General features: G+C 41.6%; 1 protein-coding gene and 1 long non-coding RNA gene across 2 annotated transcripts in view; one reads left to right on the top strand and one right to left on the bottom strand.

Annotated features, from left to right (window-relative positions):
• The window catches only part of Catspere (catsper channel auxiliary subunit epsilon), a 102,424-nt gene that overhangs the window by 47,257 nt on the left and 32,117 nt on the right, over positions 1–23,050 (top strand). Inside the window, exons 10-14 of the mRNA XM_040737409.1 lie at positions 324–801; positions 14,955–15,397; positions 15,923–15,981; positions 18,828–18,903; positions 22,596–22,648. Coding sequence (XP_040593343.1) covers positions 324–801; positions 14,955–15,397; positions 15,923–15,981; positions 18,828–18,903; positions 22,596–22,648 — 1,109 coding nt within the window. The remainder of the gene's footprint in view (positions 1–323; positions 802–14,954; positions 15,398–15,922; positions 15,982–18,827; positions 18,904–22,595; positions 22,649–23,050) is intronic.
• The window catches only part of LOC121136673, a 49,976-nt gene continuing 45,010 nt past the window's right edge, over positions 18,085–23,050 (bottom strand). Inside the window, exon 4 of the long non-coding RNA XR_005873727.1 lies at positions 18,085–20,965. This is a non-coding gene — a long non-coding RNA (uncharacterized LOC121136673). The remainder of the gene's footprint in view (positions 20,966–23,050) is intronic.

The raw sequence follows: 23,050 nt of genomic DNA, 5'->3' as shown, positions 1-23,050 counted from the left end.
AAGTAGCCTGGTGTTATAGACACACACAGATAAAGGTATAAGAAAAAATTAATGGAATTATTTCTTTTCATGATATGTAATATGACTTTTTTATTTAATGAACTTCAGTGCCCAAAGCGTTATATTCTGAAATAATGCTAAAAGAAAACTTGGTAATTACTTCCTTTCCATTTTATTACTTTAGGTGCTGGGGATGGAACCCCATCTGTGCTGCCTAGGGCTGCCCTCCCAGCCTCTACTCTTCACTGACAAGTGTAGGAAAAATAGAAATCGCTAGACCACTCTCCATAACTGAAGATTTTTCTATTTTTTTCCTTTCCTAGTCCGAAAAAAGAAAAAGCATGTTGGCAATATGGACAAAAAGTGAATTTTACCTTGGATTTTCTGCGTTTAGATTTACGAAGGTAATAGACAGTTCAATGCTGAAAGCGGCTCTAAAGCTTAGCCCAGCGCACACGGTGGCGATAGAAAGTGTTGAGTACACAGGGCACCCTCTGGAGCTCGCTGTGGTAGTGTACTACTGCTCCACCTGCACCACCACCAAGAGCATCCGCATGCTGCTGTACAATGAAGATTCGGGAAAGTGGGCATTCCAGGACTTCCACCTGCAGCTGCCCATGAACAGGAACTTAGTCCCCCATTTCCTTTACTCAGCACTGCCCGATTTAATCCTGTGGGATGCCCACACGGTTTACTATTACTATAAGAACTTTACTGTTACTGGAATTATAAGAACAGAGACAGGAGAGAGAAATCTGTCAAAGTCATCACATGGCAGCAAAATCCACAACGTCGTTGTAGGTGAGGAATTCTCAACCCTGCTAAAAGTATTCTGGGTTTCATTATATTGATGCTTTTTGAGTAGCTACTGGTATATATTTAGCACCTAAAGTTTAATAGATTTTAAGTTTGACCAGTGTTAAACCATGATCCCGTTTGGCAGAACGTCAAACTCAAAACATCCGTTTCACTTGGTTGGCAGATGCTAAGGAAGCAGTGTATATATTTGTCAGAGTAAGAGGTTTTGTACTGATTTCTATGTGTAACAGCTCTGGCTGTTCTGGAACTCACTTTGTAGTCCAGGCTGGCCTCAAACTCTCAGAGATCTACCTGCCTCTGGAAGTGTTATACTGTTTAATGTTCCTAAGGTTCACACAACTAAGTACCTTGAGGTGTAGCTCCATGCCACAGTCCTACAAGCTGGTTAGGAGCCAGAAATCAAGGCACCAGTAGGACATGTTTCTTTGTAACCTGTTAATGGGGGGTAGGGTGGTGTTTGCCCTTGATTCCTGGGGGGGGGATGTTGTTGTTTTTGTTCTTTGGGTTTTCTTTTGTTGTTTGTTGTTTTGTTTTTGCCTTTACTTGTCTCACAGACTCGTCAGTCCAGTGTCTTCTGTTTCCACACTGAGGCACACTCTTCACATGCACCTCTGTTGTCATGTGACTACCCTTTAAAAAAAGACAGGGCAAGGAGATGACTCCATGCGGAAAAGTTCTTGCTGCATATACCTGCTGACCCAAGATCAGATCCCCAGGACTGAGCACAGTAGCACAGTATTTCTAATCTCAGCACCCATGTGAAATGGGAGGCTGGGAGCAAAGACAGGAGATTCCTGGCCAGCTGGCCTAGTTTACAACTGGTAGAGAGACCCTGCCTCAGACAAGGTATGAAGGAGAGCTCTGACAGCTGAGGCTTGTCTTCTGACCTTTCTTAAACACACACACACACACACACACACACACACACACACACACACACACACACACACACACACACATACACACACACCATAATCAGCTATAGTGGATTAGGGGCCAGCTGTATCTGACTCTATTTTTTTTATCTAGATAATCATCTATTTATTAGCTTAATTCCAGATTAGAAACATTAATATAATGTAAAAAATGTTTTTTTTGTTTTGTTTTAAACAAGCTTGGTATTTTCTTTTTTTTAATTTTAAATAGCTTGTTTTACATGTCAATCCCAGTTCCCTTTCCCTCCCCTCCTCCCGCACCCCCCCCAACCATTCCCCCCATCCTCCCACCCTATCGCCAATTCCTTCCACATAGGGGATATCTAGAGTCTATCATTTCACTCAGGGTAGGGTCCAGGCACTTCCCTAAGAGTCCAGGCAGAGAGAGCAACCCTCTTTGTGTTATGGACACACGACGTCTGTTAGTATTCGAGGGATAAACACTGATCCACTGCTCAGGACCCCATAGGTAGCCCAGGCCTCCTCATTGACTCTCACATTCAGGGGGTCTGGATTGGTCCCATGCTGGCCTCCCAGCTATAGGTCTGGGGTCCAAGAGCTCTCCCCTGTTCAGATCAGCTGTCTCTGCTGGTTTTGCCAGCCCATTCTTTGCCAATTTGCTCTTCGCTCCTCTCTCTCTGTCGCTGGGTTCCTTGGGTTCTGTTCAGTATTTAACTGTGGGTGTTTGCCTCTGCTTCCATCAGTCACTGGATGAAGGCTCCAGAATGGTTATAGACATCAAGTTCACTATCAGGAATAGGCATTCGAGGTGGTCTCTACACTATTGCTTAGCTTGCCAATTGGTGTCATCTGTTTAGATCACTAGAGGTCACAATGGTGCCTGATCTGTCTTCTAACCTATGATTCCCTCTTCCCCCTATTCTACCCCCCCCCACTCAACCTTCCTGTTCCCCCATGATCTACTCTCTCTTCCTCTTCTCCCCCTCTCTATTTCCCAGGTCCCCCTCCCCCCCACCCCTCGCCGTGTTCCCCATCTGTTCAGAGGATCTTGCCTCATGTCTCTTCTCTTGAGTACCATATATATCTTTTAGATTCTTTCCTGTTTCCCAGACTCTCTGTCAGTGGAAGTGCAGACTGGCACTCTCCTGATCCATGTTTAAAATCCATATATGAGTGAGTACATACCATGTTTGTCTTTTTGTGACTGGGTTACCTCGCTCAGGATGGTTTCTTCCAGTGCTATCCATTTACCTGCGAATTTCAAGATTCCATTGGTTTTTTTCTGCTGAGTAATACTCCATCGTGTAAATGTATCACATTTTCTCTATTCACTGTTCAGTTGAGGGGCATCTAGGTTGCTTCTAGGTTCTGGCTATTACAAATAATGCTGCTATGAACATAGTGGAGCAGATGCCCTTGTTGTATGAATTTGCCTCATTTGGATATATGCCTAAGAGTGGAATTGCTGGGTCTTGTGGTAGATTGATTCCCATTTTCCTGAGGAATCTCCATACTGCTTTCCAAAGTGGCTGTACGAGTTGGCACTCCCACCAGCAGTGGAGGAGTGTTCCCCTCTCTCCACATCCTCTCCAGCATAAATTGTCTTCGGTGTTTTTGATTTTAGCCATGCTGACAGGAGTAAGATGGTATCTCAGAGTTGTTTTGATTTGCATTTCCCTGATGGCTAAGGATGTTGAGCACTTTCTTAAGTGTCTCTTGGCCATTTTAGCCTCCTCTATTGAGAATTCTCTATTTAGTTCTGTACCCCACCTTTTAATTGGATCCTTTGGTGTTTTGGAGACTTGCTTCTTGAGTTCTTTGTAAATTTTGGAGATTAGCCCTCTGTCAGATGTGGGGTCAGAGAATATCTTTTCCCATTCTGTGGACTGCCTTTCTTTCTTGTTGACTGTGTCCTTTGCCTTACAGAAGCTTTTTAGTTTCATGAGGTCCCATTTGTTAATAATTGTCGATCTCAGTGTCTGTGCCACTGGTGTTATGTTCAGGAAGTGGTCTCCTGTACCAACTCGTTGAAGAGTATCTCCCACTTTCTCTTCTAAAAGTTTCAGTGTGGCTGGATTTATGTTGAGATCTTTGATCCATTTGGACTTAAGTTTTGTACAAGGCGATAAACATGGATCTATCTGCAGTCTTCTGCATACCAGTACCCAGTTATGCCAGCACCATTTGTTGAAGATGCTTTCTTTTTTCCATTGTATAGTTTTAGCTACTTTGTCAAAAATCAAGTGTTCATAGGTGTGTGGGTTAAAATCAGGGTTTTCAATTCGGTTCCATTGGTCTACCTGCCTATTTTTGTGCCAATACCAAGCTGTTTCCAGGACTATAGCTCTATAATAGAGCTTGAAATCAGGTATGGTGATGCCTCCTGAAGTTCCTTTATTGTATAGGGTTGTTTTGGCTATCCTGGGCATTTTGTTTTTCCATATAAAGTTGATTAATGTTCTTTCCAGGTCTGTGAAGAATTGTGCCGGAATTTTGATAGGGATTGCATTGAATCTGTAGACTGCTTTTGGCAAGATTGACATTTTTATTATGTTGATCCTACCAATCCAAGAGCATAGGAGATCTTTCCATTTTCTGGTATCCTCTTTGATTTCTTTCTTTAAAGACTCAAAGTTCTTGATATACAGGTCTTTCACTTCTTTGGTTAACATTATCCCCAGATATTTGATGCTATTTATGGCTATTGTAAAGGGTGAGGTTTCTCTGGTTTCTTTCTCAGTCACTTCATCATCTGTATATAATAGGGCCACTGATTTTTTTGAGTTTACCTTGTATCCTGCCACTTTGCTGAAGGTGTTTATCAGCTCTAGGAGTTCCCTTGCAGAGTTTTTCGGGTCACTTATGTAAACTATCATATCATCTGCAAATAGTGAAAGCTTGACTTCTTCTTTTCCTATTTGTATCCCCTTTATCTCCTTTTGTTGTCTTATTGCTGTAGCTAGGACTTCAAGTACAATATTGAAGAGATATGGAGAGAGTGGACAGCCTTGTCTTGTTCCTGATTTTAGAGGAATTGCTTTGAGTTTCTCTCCATTTAGTTTGATGTTAGCTGTTGGTTTACTGTATATTGCTTTTATTATATTCAGGTATGTTCCTGTTATCCCTGATCTCTCTAGGACCTTTATCATGAAGGGGTGCTGGATTTTGTCAAAGGCTTTTTCAGCATCTAGTGAGATGATCATGTGGTTTTCCTTTTGAAGTTTGTTTATATGGTGGATTACATTGATAGATTTTCTAATGTTGAACCATCCCTGCATTCCTGGAATGAAGCCTACTTGATCATGGTGGATGATTTTTCTGATGTGTTCTTGAATCCGGTTTGCGAGTATTTTATTGAGTATTTTTGCATCGATGTTCATGAGGGAAATTTGTCTATAGTTTTCTTTCTTAGTTGTGTCTTTGTGTGACTTGGGTATCAAGGTAATTGTAGCCTCGTAAAAAGAGTTTGGCAGTGAGCCTCCTGCTTCTATTGTGTGGAATACTTTGAGGAGTATTGGAGTTAACTCTTCTTTGAATTTCTGGTAGAATTCTGCACTGAAGCCATCTGGGCCTGGGCTTTTTTTGTTTGGGAGACTTTTGATGACTGCTTCTATTTCATTAAGGGTTATAGGTCTGTTTAGATTGTTTATCTGCTCTTGATTTAGTTTTGGCAAGTGATATCTATCCAGGAAATTGTTCATTTCCTTTAAATTTTCAAATTTTGCGGAATACAGATTTTCAAAGTATGCCCTGATGATTCTCTGGATTCCCTCAGAGTCCGTTGTTATGTCCCCTTTTTCATTTCTGATTTGTTAATTAGCATGTTCTCTCTCTGTCTTTTGGTTAGTTTGGACAGAGGTTTGTCTATTTTGTTGATTTTCTCAAAGAACCAACTCTTTGTTTCATTGATTCTTCTCAATGTTCTCCTGGTTTCAGCCCTCAATTTGATTATTTCCTGGCATCTGCTCCTCCTGGGTGAGTTTGCTTCTTTTTGTTCTAGAATGTTCAGCTGTGCTATTAATTCTCTAGTATGACTGTTCTCCAGTTTCTTCATGTGGGCACTTAGTGCTATGAACTTTCCTCTTAGCACTGCTTTCAAAGTGTCCCATAGGTTTGCGTATGTTGTGTCTTCATTCTCATTGAATTCCAGGAAGACTTAAATTTCTTTTTTTATTTCTTCCTTTACCCAGGGATGGTGCAAATGAGCATTGTCCAATTTCCATGAGTTTGTGGGGTTTCTGCGAATTGTGTTATTGTTGAATTCTAATTTTAATGCATGGTGGTCTGAGAGGATGCAGGGGGTTATTCCAAATGTTTTGTATCTGTAGAGATTTGCTATGTTTCCTATTATGTGGTCAATTTTAGAGAAGGTTCCATGTGGCACCGAGAAGAAGGTATATCCCTTTGTGTTTGGGTGGAATGTTCTATAGATGTCTGTTAAACCCAGTTGGGTCATAACTTCTATTAGTTCCTTTGTTTCTTTGTTAAGTTTCTGTCTGGAGGTCCTGTCTAGCGGTGAGAGCGGAGTGTTGAAGTCTCCCACTATTAGTGTGTGCGATTTTATGTGCAATTTGAGCTTTAGTAATGTTTCTTTCATAAATGTAGGTGCCTTTGTATTTGGGGCATAGATGTTTAAAATTGAGACTTCATCTTGATGGACTTTTCCTTTGATGAATATGAAATGCCCTTCTTCATCTCTTTTGATTGATTTTAATTTGAAGTCTAGTTTGTTAGATATTAGGATTGCTACACCCACTTGTTTCTTGGGTCCGTTTGATTGGAAAATCTTTTCCCAACCCTTTACCCTGAGATACCGTCTGTCTTTGATGTTGAGATGTGTTTCTTGTATGCAGCAGAAGGATGGGTTCTGTCTTCGTATCCATTCTGCTAGTCTGTGTCTTTTTATAGGCAAGTTGAGGCCATTGACATTGAGGGATATCAATGACCTTTGATTGATGATTTTTGTTTGTGCTTGATTTATTGGTGGTGAAGTTATTTTGTGTAGTTTCTCCTCCTTTTTTCTTTTGGTGTTATGTAAAGTGGGATTATATATTCCCTGTGTCTTTGTGAGTGTAGTTATCTTCCTTAGATCTAAGTTTTCCTTCTAGCACTTTCTGTAGAGCTGGATTCATGGACACGTATTGTTTAAATCTGGCTTTGTCATGGAATATTTTGTTTTCTCCATCTATGGTAATTGAAAGCTTTGCTGTCTGGGCTGGCATCCTTGTTCCCTTAGCGTTTGTAGGACATCTGTCCAGGATCTTCTGGCTTTCATCGTTTCCATTGAGAAGTCAGGTGTAATTCAGATAGATCTGCCTTTATATGTTACTTGGCCTTTTTCTTTAGCTGCTCTTAATATTTTCTCTTTATTCTGTAGGTTTGATGTTTTGATTATTATATGGCAAGGTGACTTCTTTTTCTGGTTCAGCCTATTTGGTGTTCTGTAAGATTCTTGTATTTTCATAGGCATATCCTTCTTTTGGTTAGGGAAGTTTTCTTCTATGATTTTGTTGAATATGTTTTCTGTACCTTTGAGCTGTATTTCTTCGCCTTCTTCTATACCTATTATTCTCAGGTTTGGCTTCTTCACAGTGTCCCATATTTCCTGGATATTTTGTGTTAGGGATTTATTGGTTTTGAGGTTTTCTTTGGTTGACGACTGGACTGTATATCCTCTAATGAGTCTTCAACACCTGAGATTCTCTCTTCTATCTCTTGTATTCTATTGGTGATACTTGCATCTGTAGTTCCTGATCGTTTACCCAACTTTTCCATTTCCAGCATCCCCTCGTTCTGTGTTTTCTTTATTGTTTCTATTTCAGCTTTCAATCCTTCAATTGTTTGAGTTGTTTCCTTCATTTGTTTGGTTGTTTTTTTCTTGGTACTCTTTAGATTCTTTGAGAGATTTGTTTATTTCTTGATTTTTCCCCCCATTTCATGGATTTTTTGTTTGTTTTTTCCTTTATTTCTTTAAGGGATTTCCTCGTTTCTTCTTTGAGGGTCTCTATTATCTTCATAAAATGATTTTTAAGGTCTGTCTCCTCTGCTTCATCTATGTAGTGCTTTTCAGGTCTTGCTGGTGTTGGTTCCTTAGATTCTGGTGGAGTCATGTTGGTCTTTTGACTGCTGAGTGAGCTCTTATTCTGTCTTCTTCCCATTTCTTCTTCTAGTGGGTGCTGGTGGGGTCTTTCTGTCTCCACTGGTCTCCTTCCTTCCTGAAGCTGACCGGCATCACCGGAGTTTGGGGCCTGGAAGGCCTGATGTCTTTCCTAGCTGAGATCGCCGGAGATTGGGGCCTGGAAGGCATATCTGACTCTATTTTTAAAAATCACATTCTAAAATGTTTGGTCCTGGGAATTAAAACTTCAACATTTCTTTTTGGATGCATATAATTTAACCTTAAAATCAATGTAGGTTTGTGTATTTTATTTTATTTTTTCTTTCAGAACTGAGAACATAACTCAAGGCCTTGTGCTTGCCAGGAAAATGATTTACCACTGACTGAGCTTAATCCCCAAACCCCAAAGTAGGTTTATATAAATCTATATGCTACTCCACAAACTAGCCATTCAAGATATTGAAGCCTCAGCCTTCCAGTCATATGGGTAAATGGACTTACATGTCAAACTTTGCAATAACTCTTTCTTAACTCCATGTTACCCTTTAGCTCACAGCGTTTCAATTTTCCTCCCTCGTGTATTCCAAGAAAGTGTTGTCTAGCATCATGATCTTTCCCTGTCTCCTGACTCTCCCCTTTGAATTCTTTTTGTTTGTTTGTTTGGTTCTTTGTTTTGTTTTTGTTTTTTCAAGACAGGGTTTCTCTGTGGCTTTGGAGGCTGTCCTGGAACTCGCTCTATAGACCAGGCTGGCCTCGAACTCACAGAGATCCGCCTGCCTCTGCCTCCCGAGTGCTGGGATTAAAGGCGTGTGCCACCAATGCCCGGCTTCCCCTTTGAATTCTTGCTTAGCAGACTTTCAACTTGTCAGCCCTGTCAACTCGGAGGTCAGTTTTCAGTCACCTTGAATGATTTGTCAGTGGCATTTGAAACAATTTAGCATAATCTTTAGGCCTTTCTTAAAAATGCCTTTTTCATTTAGCTTCTAGGGAACCTCTTCTCCCACCCCCAACCCCACCCTTTCCTTCCTTCTTCCTGCATCACCAGCTTCTACCCTCCCCCCCCCAGGCCATTATTCCTCAACATCATAACTTCAGAAAAGCCAGATGGTGCTTTATTGACTTCTGAGCTCTGATGACCCTTGTGGTTTGCCCTGCAGCCAGGATTCGCAGCCCATATCACTGCTCCTATTTCCAGTTCCTTCCTGACACATTTATGTAGATTAACAGCAGGTATTCCAAATCTCACATGTCCATGATATTTATATTGAAAGGTGCCTAAGGAGATTTGTAAAATGAACCTCTAAAATGTACGTATGTGAGAACATTTCCAGAGAGGACAGACTAAAGGAGGTGGGGGAGCCTGCCCTGAAATGTCATCACACAATCCCATAGGCTGGAGTCCTGAATGAAACAAAAGAGGTAAGAGGAGAAAGCCAGTCAGCGCAGGCACTTCTCTGCTTCCTGCCTTCCACGAAGTGAGCAGCCTCCTCTTCCATGCACTCTTGCTGGCATGATGTTGAGCATCGACTCAGTCCCAAAGTAAGAGTCAGCTCACTAGAACTCAACCTTCAAATGGTAAACCAAAAACGAACCATTTCTCCTTCTAAGCTGTTTCTTTGAATAATAAGAATGTGACTAATCAAACCAAACAAAAGTGGTACCAGATGAATACAGTCATTGCTGTAGCCAGACTTGGCAGGAGTTCTTAAACCTCTAAGACTAATTTGTAGGGATAATCTGGAAGAGTTTAGAGATTCAGGCTAGAGAAGCCCTGGAATGTTACATTTGACACTTAAGATTTATTTTTATTATGCTTTAATTATATATATACATACATACATACATACATATATGTATATGTGTGTGAGTGTGTGAGTGTGTGTGTGTGTGTGAGTGTGTATCTGTGTGTGTGTGAGAGAGTGTGTGTGTGTGTGTGTGTGGTGGAGGTATGAGCACATGAGTGCAGGTGCCTGGGATGCCAGAGAAGGGTCGTCTGGAGCTGGAATTACGGGCAGCTGTGAATTGCTCATGCCATGAGTACTGAGAACATACTTAGGTCTTCTAGAAGAACAGGATACACTCAACTGCTGAGCCATCTGCCTTTCCAGCTCTGTACAACAAGTTCAATAGACCAGTTCTGTCGTTAGAAATGTGGGCAAGAAAGATCAGGATAATGGCTCCTTGGGAATCTGAAGATAAGACATCCATTATATAGCCATCAACTATATCTGGTTTCCAGAGAATACTCATATCCAGAAACTAAGTTTTAAAGAAAAAGTGAATTAATCTTGTTAAGGGAATGTATATCTAAGGTTTTGCTGGCTACTTTAATGAGGTTCACATTGAGAACCAGGAGCAAAAAATAATGGAAGCCTTGGTTGTTCGAACAGAAAAGTCCATGGAAATTTGTGGCTGAGGAAGGCCTGCTTTCCGAAGAGATTGCCACCATTAACTAGAAGCCATGTGTTTTGTCTTTGGGACAATAGGACAAGTCACCTTGGGAACTGGGTAGGCCTCACCCAGTTCACACTCAAAAGTATACAATCATTTTGAAAAGAGAGCCTCCAGGGTACCCTGCTGGCACAGAAGACCTCAGAAGTTGTTCCCCAAGATTCACTTCACTATGCTCAGTCACATAAGTACTCAGAGGCCAGTGAGGCTGTGATCCAAGGGAGCCTGGCCACTCCTGAGATCAGCAACAGACCTTGGCTTCATCCACTTGATGCCAGTTTTGTAGGCATGCACACTGCAAGAGCTAATGGGGTCATGGAGGCTTCCATCCAACTCCAAAAGAAAGTCTGTGAGGCCAGGCAGTGTAACATCCTTGCGACCCTGACAGGCAGTCCCTCACAGTCCCTGAGAAGGTGATGAGCAGAACTATGAGGGGAAAGCCAGGGGATGACGGGAGAGGTCTTTCTGCATGCTGTAAATATGCTTCTCCTATTGGTTGATGAATAAAGTTGTTTAGACCAATGGGCAGGCAGGATGTAGCCAAGCAGGAAGTATAGGCAGGGCTACCCAACTAGGAGAACTCTGGGAAGAGAAAGGTGAAGAGACGCCACTAGAGAGATGCCATGTAGCTACTGGGAAGATAGGATATGGACATTCTCCAGTAAGCCAAGACCACATGAAAATACTTAGATTAATAGAAATGGGTTAATAATTAAGAGAGAACTAGCCAAAAAGAAGCCTGAGCCATCAGCCAATTTATAATTAATATAAGCCTCTGTGTATTTATTTGGGGTTAAAGGACTGGGACCTGGTGGGACAGAACCTCTGTCTACAGGGTATTGCAGCTTTCAGGAATGTAGGTTATCTGCCAAGGACTGTGGAGCCAGCTCAAGAGAGAGGTCATTCAGGCTGAAGACTTCAAGCCATCCCAGTGTAGTCGCCGTTGACGTTGGGCCACATCCCACCACCACAGCGTGACTTGAACACTGGGAATGCTGCTGTAGGATTCAGCATTTGTCTTGACAGCTTTCCCATTTTTCTTAGCTTTCTCTATTGGACTAGGAGTGTTTATTCTGTGCTAATGTGCCTCAAAAGCATATAATTTGTTCATGTTTACACCTAAGAGTTTGCCTTGAATCTCAAAGGAAAACTCTAAACTTGAGAGTTTGAACAGATTGGACTTTTGAGACTGGAATGAATCTTAGCGATGGATTCAATATGTTTCACTTGTAAGATAGATGGACATGATCATTTCCGTGTTGGGGGTGGGGGGGATTCAATAGTGGACTGTTTGGGTTAAAGGTTGAATGTCAAATTGACAAGCAGAAGACTTTGATGATTGATCATGGTTGTCAAGTTGACTTAGAAATGCCTGAAGAGACAACTAGTAAAGCATGGACACTAGTAAAGAAAGCCACTAAGCATTTCTAGGTATGATTACGGGGGAAATACCTACTCTGACAGATGAAGTAAAAGGGGAAAACCTGCCAGTACTAGGTATCCTCTCTCTCCCCCCAGTAACTGAACTGAGGATGCTGAAGGAGTTGATGTGCCAGGTAAGGACTCAAAAATCTAGTAGGTTTGGTTGTTGTTGTTGTTTTGTTTCTTAAATCAGTAATCTCAACGGGAATTCAAACAAGCAATTGAATGAAATAAGGAAGTGAATATAAGACAAGAAAGCCAACTTGGAAATCCAGCTAGGAAAGCAAGATTTTGGGAAAACAAAACAAGCAGGAATATAGGAAATGAAAACACATTGGGAAGCATTACCAGTAGATGGGACTAAGCAGGAAAAAAAATGTCAAGGACTGAATGTAAAAATCAAAGATACATTGCATGTAGATGGAAAAATTTTTAAAAAAACAAGCATGTATTACTGTAACTTTCAAGAACTCGGGAACAGAAGTGCAGCAGGTCAGGAGCTGCCGTCACATGCTTAAGTGAGAGGGAAGAGTGAGGGAGCAGAGCACAGAGTGTTCCAAAGAAAGAGCAGAACACAGGAAGTCACAAAGGGAGTGACACTCCTCCAAACTATGGGAAAGCCTCTGCTTTCATACAGTGTTTGATAGTCACCATTGATAGAAGTAATGTGTGTGAATCTCATTTTATTACATATAGTACAAATAAAGCCTGTATGAAGATCAGAGGATGGGGCTAGCCACTAGCTAACCATAGAGGTCTGGAGGTCTGTGCAGACAGACAGGAAGTAAGATGGCTGGGCAGAGACAGGAAGTGAGATAGCTGGGCAGAGAGAGGATACAAGCAGGAAGAAACAGGATCTCACTCTCTTTGATGCTGGGAAGCTGTGAGGTAAAGGTGGCTTTAGCTTGCTCCTTCCTCTCTCTGATCTCAGCATTTTACTCTATATCTGACCCCGGGTTTTCATTATTTAAACCAATTAAGAACTCCATTTACATATAGTTCTTATGTAGAATAATTAAGTCTAGTCTGTGCTTATTGGCCATTCTATATATTTTCTACTTATCCTATTAGATGTTCTATATGAGGTATATGTCAATGAGGTTTATATTGACAGCATGAGATGGTCATATATCTCTGGCCTATCTGTCACTTAGCACCATTGCCAAATGTGTCCCATCCCACTCTCCCATTCTCTTACTTTCCTACCTCTGCCAGTCGCCACTCTACCCTGCTCAAGTCAGTTTTAGAGGCTTGTACCACATTTTGGAAAACCCATCATCTAGACTTACTGTCTCATGTCTCCCACCTGAACACTCACGGTCTTCTGTGCCTGTGAATATATGTCATTTGTCATCTTAATTTTGTTGCGACCCCTCCTCTCCCTTCTTGCAAAACATTGTTACTATTTGTTTCTTCTGTTCTTACTCTTTTCCCCCTTTGAAAAGAACTCAACTTTATTTATCAAAGTTTCTCCTTTTGTGTAGTTCCCTCCTTTCAACCTTTTGTCATGAACAGTACCTCACTTCCACTCCTCTATAACTTTGGTGGCCTGTCTTGGCTTCTTAAGTGATGTGATTAGCTAATTTATTCTTACCCTTCTTTGTCTTCACTAAGCACTATAAATGAGGATCAAGTAAAGCACTTGCATTAGGACTTGAGTTCATAACCCCAGAACCCATGCAAAGCCAGAAACAGAAGTACATGTCTGTAATTTCAGTGTTTCTATGGCAAGATAGGAGGTAGAGACAAGAATAGCTTCAGAAACTTATGAGCCAGTTAGCCTGGTATATACAGTAACAAACAATAAAAGTTAAAATATCTCAAGCAAAGTGGAAGGTGAGAATAGACACCTAAGGTTGTCCTGGAACAGCCTATCTTTCTGGTTGTTTTGTTCATTGGGAAGGGGGTATGTGCGTGTGGAGGTCAGAGGACAACTTGCAGAAGCTGGTTCTCTCCTTCCATCATGTGGATCTCAGGACCAAACTCGGGTCATCCTGCTTGGGGAGCCTTTACCCACTAAGCCATCTCTCTAACTCACCTGCTGTTTTGTTAGGAGAGGTTTTTACTTGTATGCAGATTTTTACTACATGTATCCTATAATTGCTTAATCATTCACCAAAAAGATCTGTTAAATCATCCCCGCACACATTTCTTCCCTTCCACTTTTTGATCCATTGCATACATTTCTGATTATGAAAATTTTATTAGTACATTATTTATAGTAATTTTTGAATTAGTGATTTACTCTGCTTGCAAATATAAGATACATTGGGCATCACTCACCCCTGCATCCACACAACCATCTCCCTGCTTCTAACCAGTCAACAATGAGTGTTGCCTAAGACCTGTGTGGTTTTAGGCAAAGTACCCTGTTAAGGTGAGAAAGCTGATCATTTCTCTATCTAATAAGGAATGCATCATTCTCCTAAAATGACCGCCACACACAGGCTGGGTGCTTTAAACAAGACACATACATTTCTGCCAAGATCAAGGCACTATCAGGAATAAATTCCAGTGAGCCAACAATCTACTCATTGTCCTCACAAGAGCGTGTGAGTGTGTGTGTGTGTGTGTGTGTGTGTGTGTGTGTGTGTGTGTGTAGAGGGAGAGAGATCTGTCTGAAGGGTGTATTCCTCCTCTCTCAATGATGCCAGTCCCACTAAGTCCTATGCTTATGACCTCATTTAACTAGAATTACTTCCTTAAAGGCTCTATTCTCCAGTGTAGTCACGGTGGGGATGAAGGCTCCAGGACATGAATTTGAAGAAAACACGTATCTGACTGGAATACCATTCTCCCTGATAGCCTGTCTTTGCCATATTCATACTCTTTACTTAAAACACTTAGTATATTATATGATATATAAAAGAAGCATAGTGAATATGAAGAGAAATGTACTCAGGAATTAAGAAGTCCTCAAACCAGTGCAAAGGTTCACTTTAATTTTTTCAAGATAGATAGTCATTATACAATACATTATTTTTACTAAAGTATACTTCAATAAAAACATGATTTATAATTAAAATAACAAACCTGGGACAGAGAGAGGGCTCAGCAGGCAAAAGTGTTTGATGCCAAACCTGACAATCTGAGTTTGATTCCCAGAAACAAGGTAGAAAGAGAGAAGCAAACTTCACACATTGTCTTCTGATTTCCAAATGTGAGTTATAGCATATGCATGTACACATGCACACACACAAGTAAACATTAAAAATTAAATAACCGACATTTTTCTCTCTCTTTTCCAGATCGTTTTGGGAGTATCTTGGTAAAAATGGAAAATAATGTAATGTTCTTTTTGAAGGCTGACATTACGGATGCAATTAAGCTACATGCATGGGCAAATAGTACAATAAAGTCAGCACTTTTCTTTAACAAATCTTCTAAAGTATATTTAGTATATTTTAGTGAACAATTCTTGGTGCAGCCACAGGAATACCCCTTATATCTGGAGCTACAAAGTGTAATTCACAAAACCAAAGACAAATGCCCATATATGGCATTTCAACACAATATTCTTAGTGATTTTTATTTTATGGACAAAGGAGAAAGTCTGACAATTTGGACTCAAATAGTCTACCCAGAAAATATAGGTCTCCATATTATTGTAGAACACTATGGTCCAAGTATATTATCCTGGACACAAAAGATCTCCTATGAGATTGCCTCTGGATTATCTACTAAAAGTGTGGTAAGTTAGTATTTTTATTTCTTTATTTGATCTGAATAAATATAAAACGAGAGAGAGAGAGAGAAAGAGAGAGAGAGAGAGAGGAGTGTATGAAATGTAACAAAGTAAAATAATGTATACATAATTGAGATTTTATAAGAGCAGAATTTGGAAGGAAAAGGGGGGTAGTAATGGCTGAGCTTGTAAGGTCATTTGTCACCAAGCCTGGTGATCTGAGTTTGATCCCCAGAACCTAAATGGTAGGAGAGAACCAACGCCTGCAAGTTGTCCTCTGACCTTTACCTATATGCTGTGGCATACACATTCCCTACACATATCATACACGCACACGCACACACACTACATACGTAAATAATAAATATATTATTTGTCTTACTTAAATATTTAAACGTCTAAAAGTATACTGTGTGTCTTAGAGAAACTTGGGTTCCGATGTATCTAGATGTACAAACCTAAATGATACTAATTTGAGGCCCGATTTCAACCTTTTCTGCTCTACAGAAACTTTTCAATTTTCTTTTTCAGTTAACAACATTTTCTCAGACAACAAATTATGAATCAGTAGATGATTACTTCAAGCTAGAGTAAGTGTAACTTTTAAACATATTACTTGGGTTCTTAATGTGTATGGTTTTTTTTTTCATTTAAATGAATTCATACCCTTTTAGATGTCCAAATTTCAAATTCTTTTGCATGTCTAGATGTATATGAAATGAATATTAGCCTTTAAAATGAAAGTGCCCCTTGTACTTCAGTGGGATGTGAGCTGAAGGTTCTCCTTTGCCCTGCTGAAGATGACAAAAGGTCGCCACATCTTAGCTTGCTTTGTAGCTGCCATGGAAACCCTGAAGCAACGAAGCTCAAAGAATAAAAGGGCTATTTTGAAGTTTTGGTTTGGTTTGCTTTTTTCAGACAGGGTTTCTCTGTATTGTTTTGGAGGCTGTCGGTCCAGCCTGGCCTCGAACTCACAGAGATCCGCCTGCCTCTGCGTCCCGCGTGCTGGGATTAAAGGCGTGCGCCACCACTGCTATTTTGAAGTTTTGAGTTTATGTCTCAGAGGCCTTGTTGCAGCTTCTGAGCAAGACCAGGTGAGGGATCCCATGAGCCAGGTGACAAGAGGGGAGAAACCAAGGTCAACAGTCCCCTTCAAGGACATCACCCCCTTAAGGTCCACCGTCTCCTGATGGTGCTACCCTGGAGACCATACCACATGTGAGCCTTCAAGTCATTCTTATCCAAACCAAAACAGCTACTTGTTAACTCGACAATTTTCATGTATGTATTATCATTAATTCCTAACTCAAAGTCTCTACATGCTATCCTTAATCAAAAGGAAGAAGTCTTGATATCAGAGAAAGCCTTTAACTGTGAATAGAAAGACTGAGCACTGGCACATCAGAACCTATCTCCAGTGGAAAAAGACAAATGCCGACCAATTGAGTAAATTAGATAATCCCAAATGCTGATGAGTGTTGTTAATAAAATAGGGAGCTGGGAGGTGGCTCAGTCAAAAAGTGCCTGCACCCATGTAAAAGCTAGGCATGGTGTCACGTCTGAAACCCCAGCACTGGGGGCAAGGAGATGTAGGATGGTCCCTGGAGCTCATTGGTCAGCCAGTCTAGTCTAATCAGTGAGGTCCTGGTTCAGTAAGAGAGCTTGTCTCAAAAACTAAGGTGGAGAATGATCAAGAAAGACACCTGATGTCAACCTCTGGCCCCTACTAGCACATATATGAGCACACATATGCATGTACATGCAGACATATACACACACAGCACAAAGAAGAAAGAAAAGACGACAAAGTGGCGGAGCAGTGACTTAGGAAGAGATGGAAGAAAATGTTCCTTGTACACAGCAGTCAGAAGACACACTATCACCCTTTCTTGTTCCCCCTCTGCCTTTTCTCTCTGGCTTTGAGGGATGGCTGATCACAGCGGTCAGTTGATGAGATCTAGATTTATCTGGGAGATGTTCTCTCATGATGGAGATCATCATGATTTGCTGAGGCAGGAAGACCAGACCATTATGAGTGGGACCATTCCTCGGTGTGCTGGCTAGTTTTATGTCAACTTGACACAAGCTAGAGCCATTTGCAAGGATGCATCCTCAACTGAGAAAATGCCCCCATAAGATCCAGCTACAGGGCAATTTTTTAATTAGTGATGGGGAAAGGCCCAGCCCACTTGGATGGGGTCATCCCTGGGATGGTCCTGAGTTCTGTAAGAAAACATGCTAAGCAAGCCAAGAGGAGCAAGTCAGTAAGCAGCACCCCTCCTTGGCCTCTGCATCAGCTCCTGACACCAGATTCTTGTCCTAATTGAGTTCCTGCCCTGGCTTCCTTTGATGACGAACTGTGATATGGAAGTGTAAGTCAGATAAATCCGTTTCTCCCCAAGTTGCTTCGGGCATGGTGTTTCATCACAGCATTAATGACCCTAACTAAGACACCTGGAATGTAGTACAGAAAAAGTACACCACACACAAGCATTTACCCGTCTCTGTTTCCTGACCATGGAAGTAATGTGGCAATCTGCTCTTCCAGCTTCTTGCTGCCTTGACTTCCTCATCAAGATAAACTCTACCTATGAACTGTGAACTCACACAGACTCTCCTTCCCTTAAGTGACTCTTGTCAGGGCACTTTATTACAGCAACAACAAAGCAACTAACACCTGCCAGCGGCATAGGTTCCTTTCAATATTTTGGCTTTTATGGATATTTACTGAGAATTATATTGTAGACCACACATAAAATTATCTAAGATACTTTCTTTTCCCTCATGATCCCCTCCCAAAAAGTAAAATCTTATCAGGAAGTAGCATCTGAATTAAGCTTTCAAATGTTCTGTTTCTGTTGTTCTTGAAACCTCTGTTTTGCCCAAACACAAAATGATCTGTGTACACATGGTAACTAAGAAAGGCATTCTATCTGACCTTTTTTTGAGTTCAAATCAAATCAGTTATGCACCTTAATGAGATTAGGAGGTGACTGGCTCTTCATCGTTTCAAAGGTATTGCCAGTGGGGTGGGAACTCCATAGAACAAAAGGAAGAGCGTGCTGAGGAGGAAGCAGGTCAAGGCATCAGGGGCAGAACCTCAGTATCCAGGCACTGAGGATATTTGTAGAGGGGGTGAGAAGTATCTAAAATGCTGATCATGCTCACTACTGTTTCCCGCTGTGCCAACCATCTGGTCAATGCCTGAGATCCAAAGGAGCAGGGAGGGGTCGGGTGGGGTGGAGTACTGGAGCTGCCATGGACATCACCATAGTGAAGAGCTGTCTTCAGGGAAGTAGCCACCATCCAGGCCTCTCCAACTTCTCAGAGGGTTCACATGTAGCAGGACTTCACATTTGCTCTACATGAAAATGCACGCCTGTCTGTCTCCTGTTGTCGTGATCCTACAATAACCTATGTGGATTGTTTTTTCTAGGGAAAAGAACATGGGTCTCATGCTTATCCAATTCCGACCTAGTGAATTTTCAAAAACATGTCCAATAGCCAAACAGGTGGGTGACATGGTTTGGAGATCAACTGTTTTTCTTCAAGAACGGAAGGTGCTTTGTCAGTGGATAAAGCACTTGCCACACAAGCTTTAGGACTTGAGTTTGGATCTTCAGAACTCACGTAAATTCTGGGTGGGTGTGGCAGTCCACCTGTAATTCCAGCACTTGGATGGTGGAGTCAGGGGATCCCCAGAGCTAGCCAGCTGGATAGACTAGTAATGTCAGTGAGTTCTGAGTTCAACAGAGAGACTCTGTCTCCAAGAATAAGGAGAAGAGCAGTTGAAGGCAACTCCTGATAACAATCTAAGGGCTCCACATAAGTAAACACATGCATACTCACCTACACACATATGCACCTACACACAGATGGGCACACACAAGCACACCACACACATATACACATGCTAAAAACTGGATATCCAGCAAACTATATATTGTCTTCGTACTGTCCTCTCCCCTCTACCTCTCCTATTGCAATGTTTCATCGGGAAGATAGCTATTCTTTGTTTTGGAAGCAGAAGATACAATTTCTGCCTTCTGTGAGTTTCTCACCTAAAGAGGAATTATATAAACGTATGCAAGAGGGTAACATTATTAGCCTTTGAAGGTCTGAAGATAAGCTGTGTAAAGGAAAATTGAAATTAATGGGAACAAATGCAATTGGATAGCATTTGTCAAAGGAGTCTGCTAGGCACACCTACACTGATCATGCATTTTTATTCATGCAGAGGGACTCATTTGTTTTTGTGGGTTTTTTTTCAGAAGAGCTTACTATACCCCATTATATTTATGGCTTTCAGTCTGTGTACTTGGTAATGAGAATTATACAGTGCCCTCCCTAGAGGGAAATACTCCCAATGTAAGGCAACACAGTGCCCAATTGCCGAGCAGCTCAGAAGGGAGAGACAGCAGCTTTGATTGAGAAGGGAAAGATGACACAAAGATAGATGAGATGTGTGACTGAAGAATAAGTAGCCACAGCAGGCAGAGGCAGAGGGACTCCATGAAAAGGCCCAGAAGACAGCACCAAGGTGAGAAGCAGCCAGGGAAGTAAAAAGCCTGCGAACCAACTATAGAGCATGCTGTCAAGCACAGGGCCCCTTCTTTGCACTCTGGAGCCATGTTCATGAATTAGTAAAGAAGTCAATGGCCTCCTGGGAAAACAGTCCAGAGACAGACAGTGCTAACCCTGCCCTCTTCTCCATCGGATGATGGCAGGCTCTTGTTAAAACTACCAGGCCAAATGGGCTACCGTGAGCCTGCCATCTTTGTCATTTGGTCTCATTGCCTGCGGCAAGTAGAACTGTCATCTCCAACAAGGCATCATTGTCACCTTCCAACCATGCACCAAGAGTTGAACATGCAGAAGTGTAGGCTAGTCCCCAGGCATCCCTGCTAACTGTTTGGGATAAGAATTACCCCCATGAAGGGATGACAGCTCTAATATGCTGCCAAGCAGCATGTCAGTGACAATGGCTGTGAGAATTCCCAAGTGGGATCCATTGCTCCATAAGCTGGGCCTGCTGCTAAGGGAATGCTCGGTGACTAAGAGTTTTCAGTTCCTAGGATTTAGTTCCTAGTACCCATGTGGGCTGGCTCACAACAGATTGCAACTCCAGTTCCAGGGGATCCCATGTCCTCTTCTGGCCTCTGTGAGCACCTGAATACATGTGGTACACACACAAACAAGCAGGCAAATAAATACACAGATACATAAGACAGAATTTTCTGGGCCTGACCCTGAGCTGAGGCAGGAACAGTCCTGCTCTGTCTCAGAACTAAAGAGAAATGCTTCCCCTTAGTCTCTGGATCAGATTGTCTCCAAGCAGATGTCCAGAAGGCCAGGTGCCTAAGCTGCAGCTGTAGTTTCCTTAGAAAGCAGGCTTCCTCTTTGTACAGCTGTGGTCCCTGGTTCTGGGCCTTGTGATTTTTGACAGCTCAGATCAGGATGAGAACGGGGTATTACACATGAACACCATTTGTCCTGACAACAGAGCTGAGATGTGCAGCCTTTGATGGGATGCTTAATACATAGAAAAGGCAGGGCCATGTTTCCGGGTGTATTCTGAAGGAAAGAAAAGATAGAACAATTATAGGTAATAAGTGATGTAAGTCTGGGAAAAGAAACCACATCCTGTGGGTGAGCTCAGATGGTTAACAAATGGAATCCAAGAACTTCCCCTGTTGAGTAGGCCTCTAACAAGAGGCCCTAAAAGCCATGATTTACAAGGCAGGGGAGAGAGAACCAGGTCCTTGGCTCTGACAGAAACATGGGCAGGTCTACAAAGTGGAAAGCGGTTATCTTCTCTTTTTTTCTTTCTTTATTTAAATCTAAGTAAACTTGGCTGCCTTCTTAAGCTTTCTTCTAAGGCTGATATAGTCATTGCTTTAGTCCTACCTAAGCTGTGTGTACTTTTTAAGCAACCTATTTCTAAGCATTGACAGTCGGAGTAAAGCTTTGGTCAAGAGTTCTTAATGGTAGAAATCTGATGAAGTTAACCTTCTTTGAACATTAAGTGGGATGCATCTGGCTACCAGGTATGAAAAACAAAATGAAGCAAAAAGAATCTTGTTTTTTTCAACATGGTCATCATTCTGCCATGTCCTTCCTGGAAAAAGCATTTGATCTTTTCAACAATGGGGGGATTCAGGAGCAAAAAAACCAATATATTTACCAAATCAGGGTCAGGCAAAAAGCAGGATTGAGTTCAAGAGGTCAGGGAGAGCATGGACAATGTAACAAGACCCTATATCCAAAAAATTGGGGAAAATATATACATATATGTCTTACACACATCACATCAGATTGCAACAGATTTTTGTATACATGTATGTATCTGTGGTGTTTATGATTGTGTACATGTGTATACACGTGTGTTCACAATTGTGGAGGCCTAAGGTTGATTGATGTCAGATGGCATCCTCGATGCATTCTACCTTACATGTTGAGATTGGGTCTCTCTTACAGTGGAGTTTTATGTGGTCCTTCTAATGTTGCCCTTTTCCACACATCTGCATGATGCCACTGCTGCCTTTCCCACTGAACCCAAGAGTTGCTCCCAGTAAGCACAATCTGTGTCACTAAAGCCTCTCGAAGTCTGGCAGACACTGTGCTGGCTGTTAGGCGACCTTATCTACAGTAGTTCATATACACACTGGGAATGTGGAAACACACGGCGGCCTGTAATCACAGCCCATGGAAGGAAACAGTAGGATATCACATGCGTGAGGTTAGGGTGTTTAGAACAAATATCCATAGGCTTAGTATGTAGCCTATCAGTAGTTGACCTGTTACTCCTTTAAATATAGACTAGCACTGTGTAAACCGGAACTAGCAAAGCAAGAAAAGCCGCTGCATGCAAGGCTACCCAATTCCCTGGTAAATTACTGCCTGGATTGAGTACATTATAGACGCCTGCTGGCTGAGTCTACAGAGCCAGCTGCAAGCATGGAGTTGGTAGGGTTGCAGCAGTGGAGGTGTAAGATGAGAGCCACTGGGGCTCGCCCCCATGATATCTCATTACGTATATGCGAATACTCTAAAATCTGGGACACTTCTGGTGCCACGAGTTACAGATAAGGGATATTCAGTCTGTGTTTCTAATCTAAAATGTAATTATGTTTGGCTCTAAAGCTAGCTCAGGTCATGTGAGTCAGAGTTTTGAAATCACTTTGTAAAATTACTTCATTTTTAGGTGCTTAAAGTTGCTGTTGGATGTGATGCAAATAAATACATTCAGGTTAAAGGGTGAGTATATCACTTCCATTTACTGGGTCTTACTCTATGTTTTAAAACAAATGGTGCACGGAGTGGTAATCATGGGTTGAAAACACCAGCCTCTAACTGGCAGGCTCATGATGAAATCTAAAGTTGAACTAGAATTGGTATCCAGCTTCAGATGGTTTGAATATTTTATTTTATATGTACGAGTGTTTTACCTGCATATATATTTGATATTACATGCATGCCTGGTGCTCTAAGAGTCGAGAAGAAGGTATCAGGTCCCCTAAAACTAGAGTTACAGACAGTTGTAAGTCACCAAGGAGGTGCTCCAAATCAAACCTAGGTTCTCTGTAAGAAAAGCCAGTGCTCTTAACCACTAAGCCAATTCTCTAGACTCTGATTCGAAATTATTGTCAAGTCACATAT

Source organism: Mesocricetus auratus, unplaced genomic scaffold (genome assembly GCF_017639785.1).
Source record: "Mesocricetus auratus isolate SY011 unplaced genomic scaffold, BCM_Maur_2.0 Super-Scaffold_100676, whole genome shotgun sequence".
Lineage (NCBI taxonomy): Eukaryota > Metazoa > Chordata > Mammalia > Rodentia > Cricetidae > Mesocricetus > Mesocricetus auratus.
This window is presented reverse-complemented; position numbering and strand designations above follow the sequence as displayed.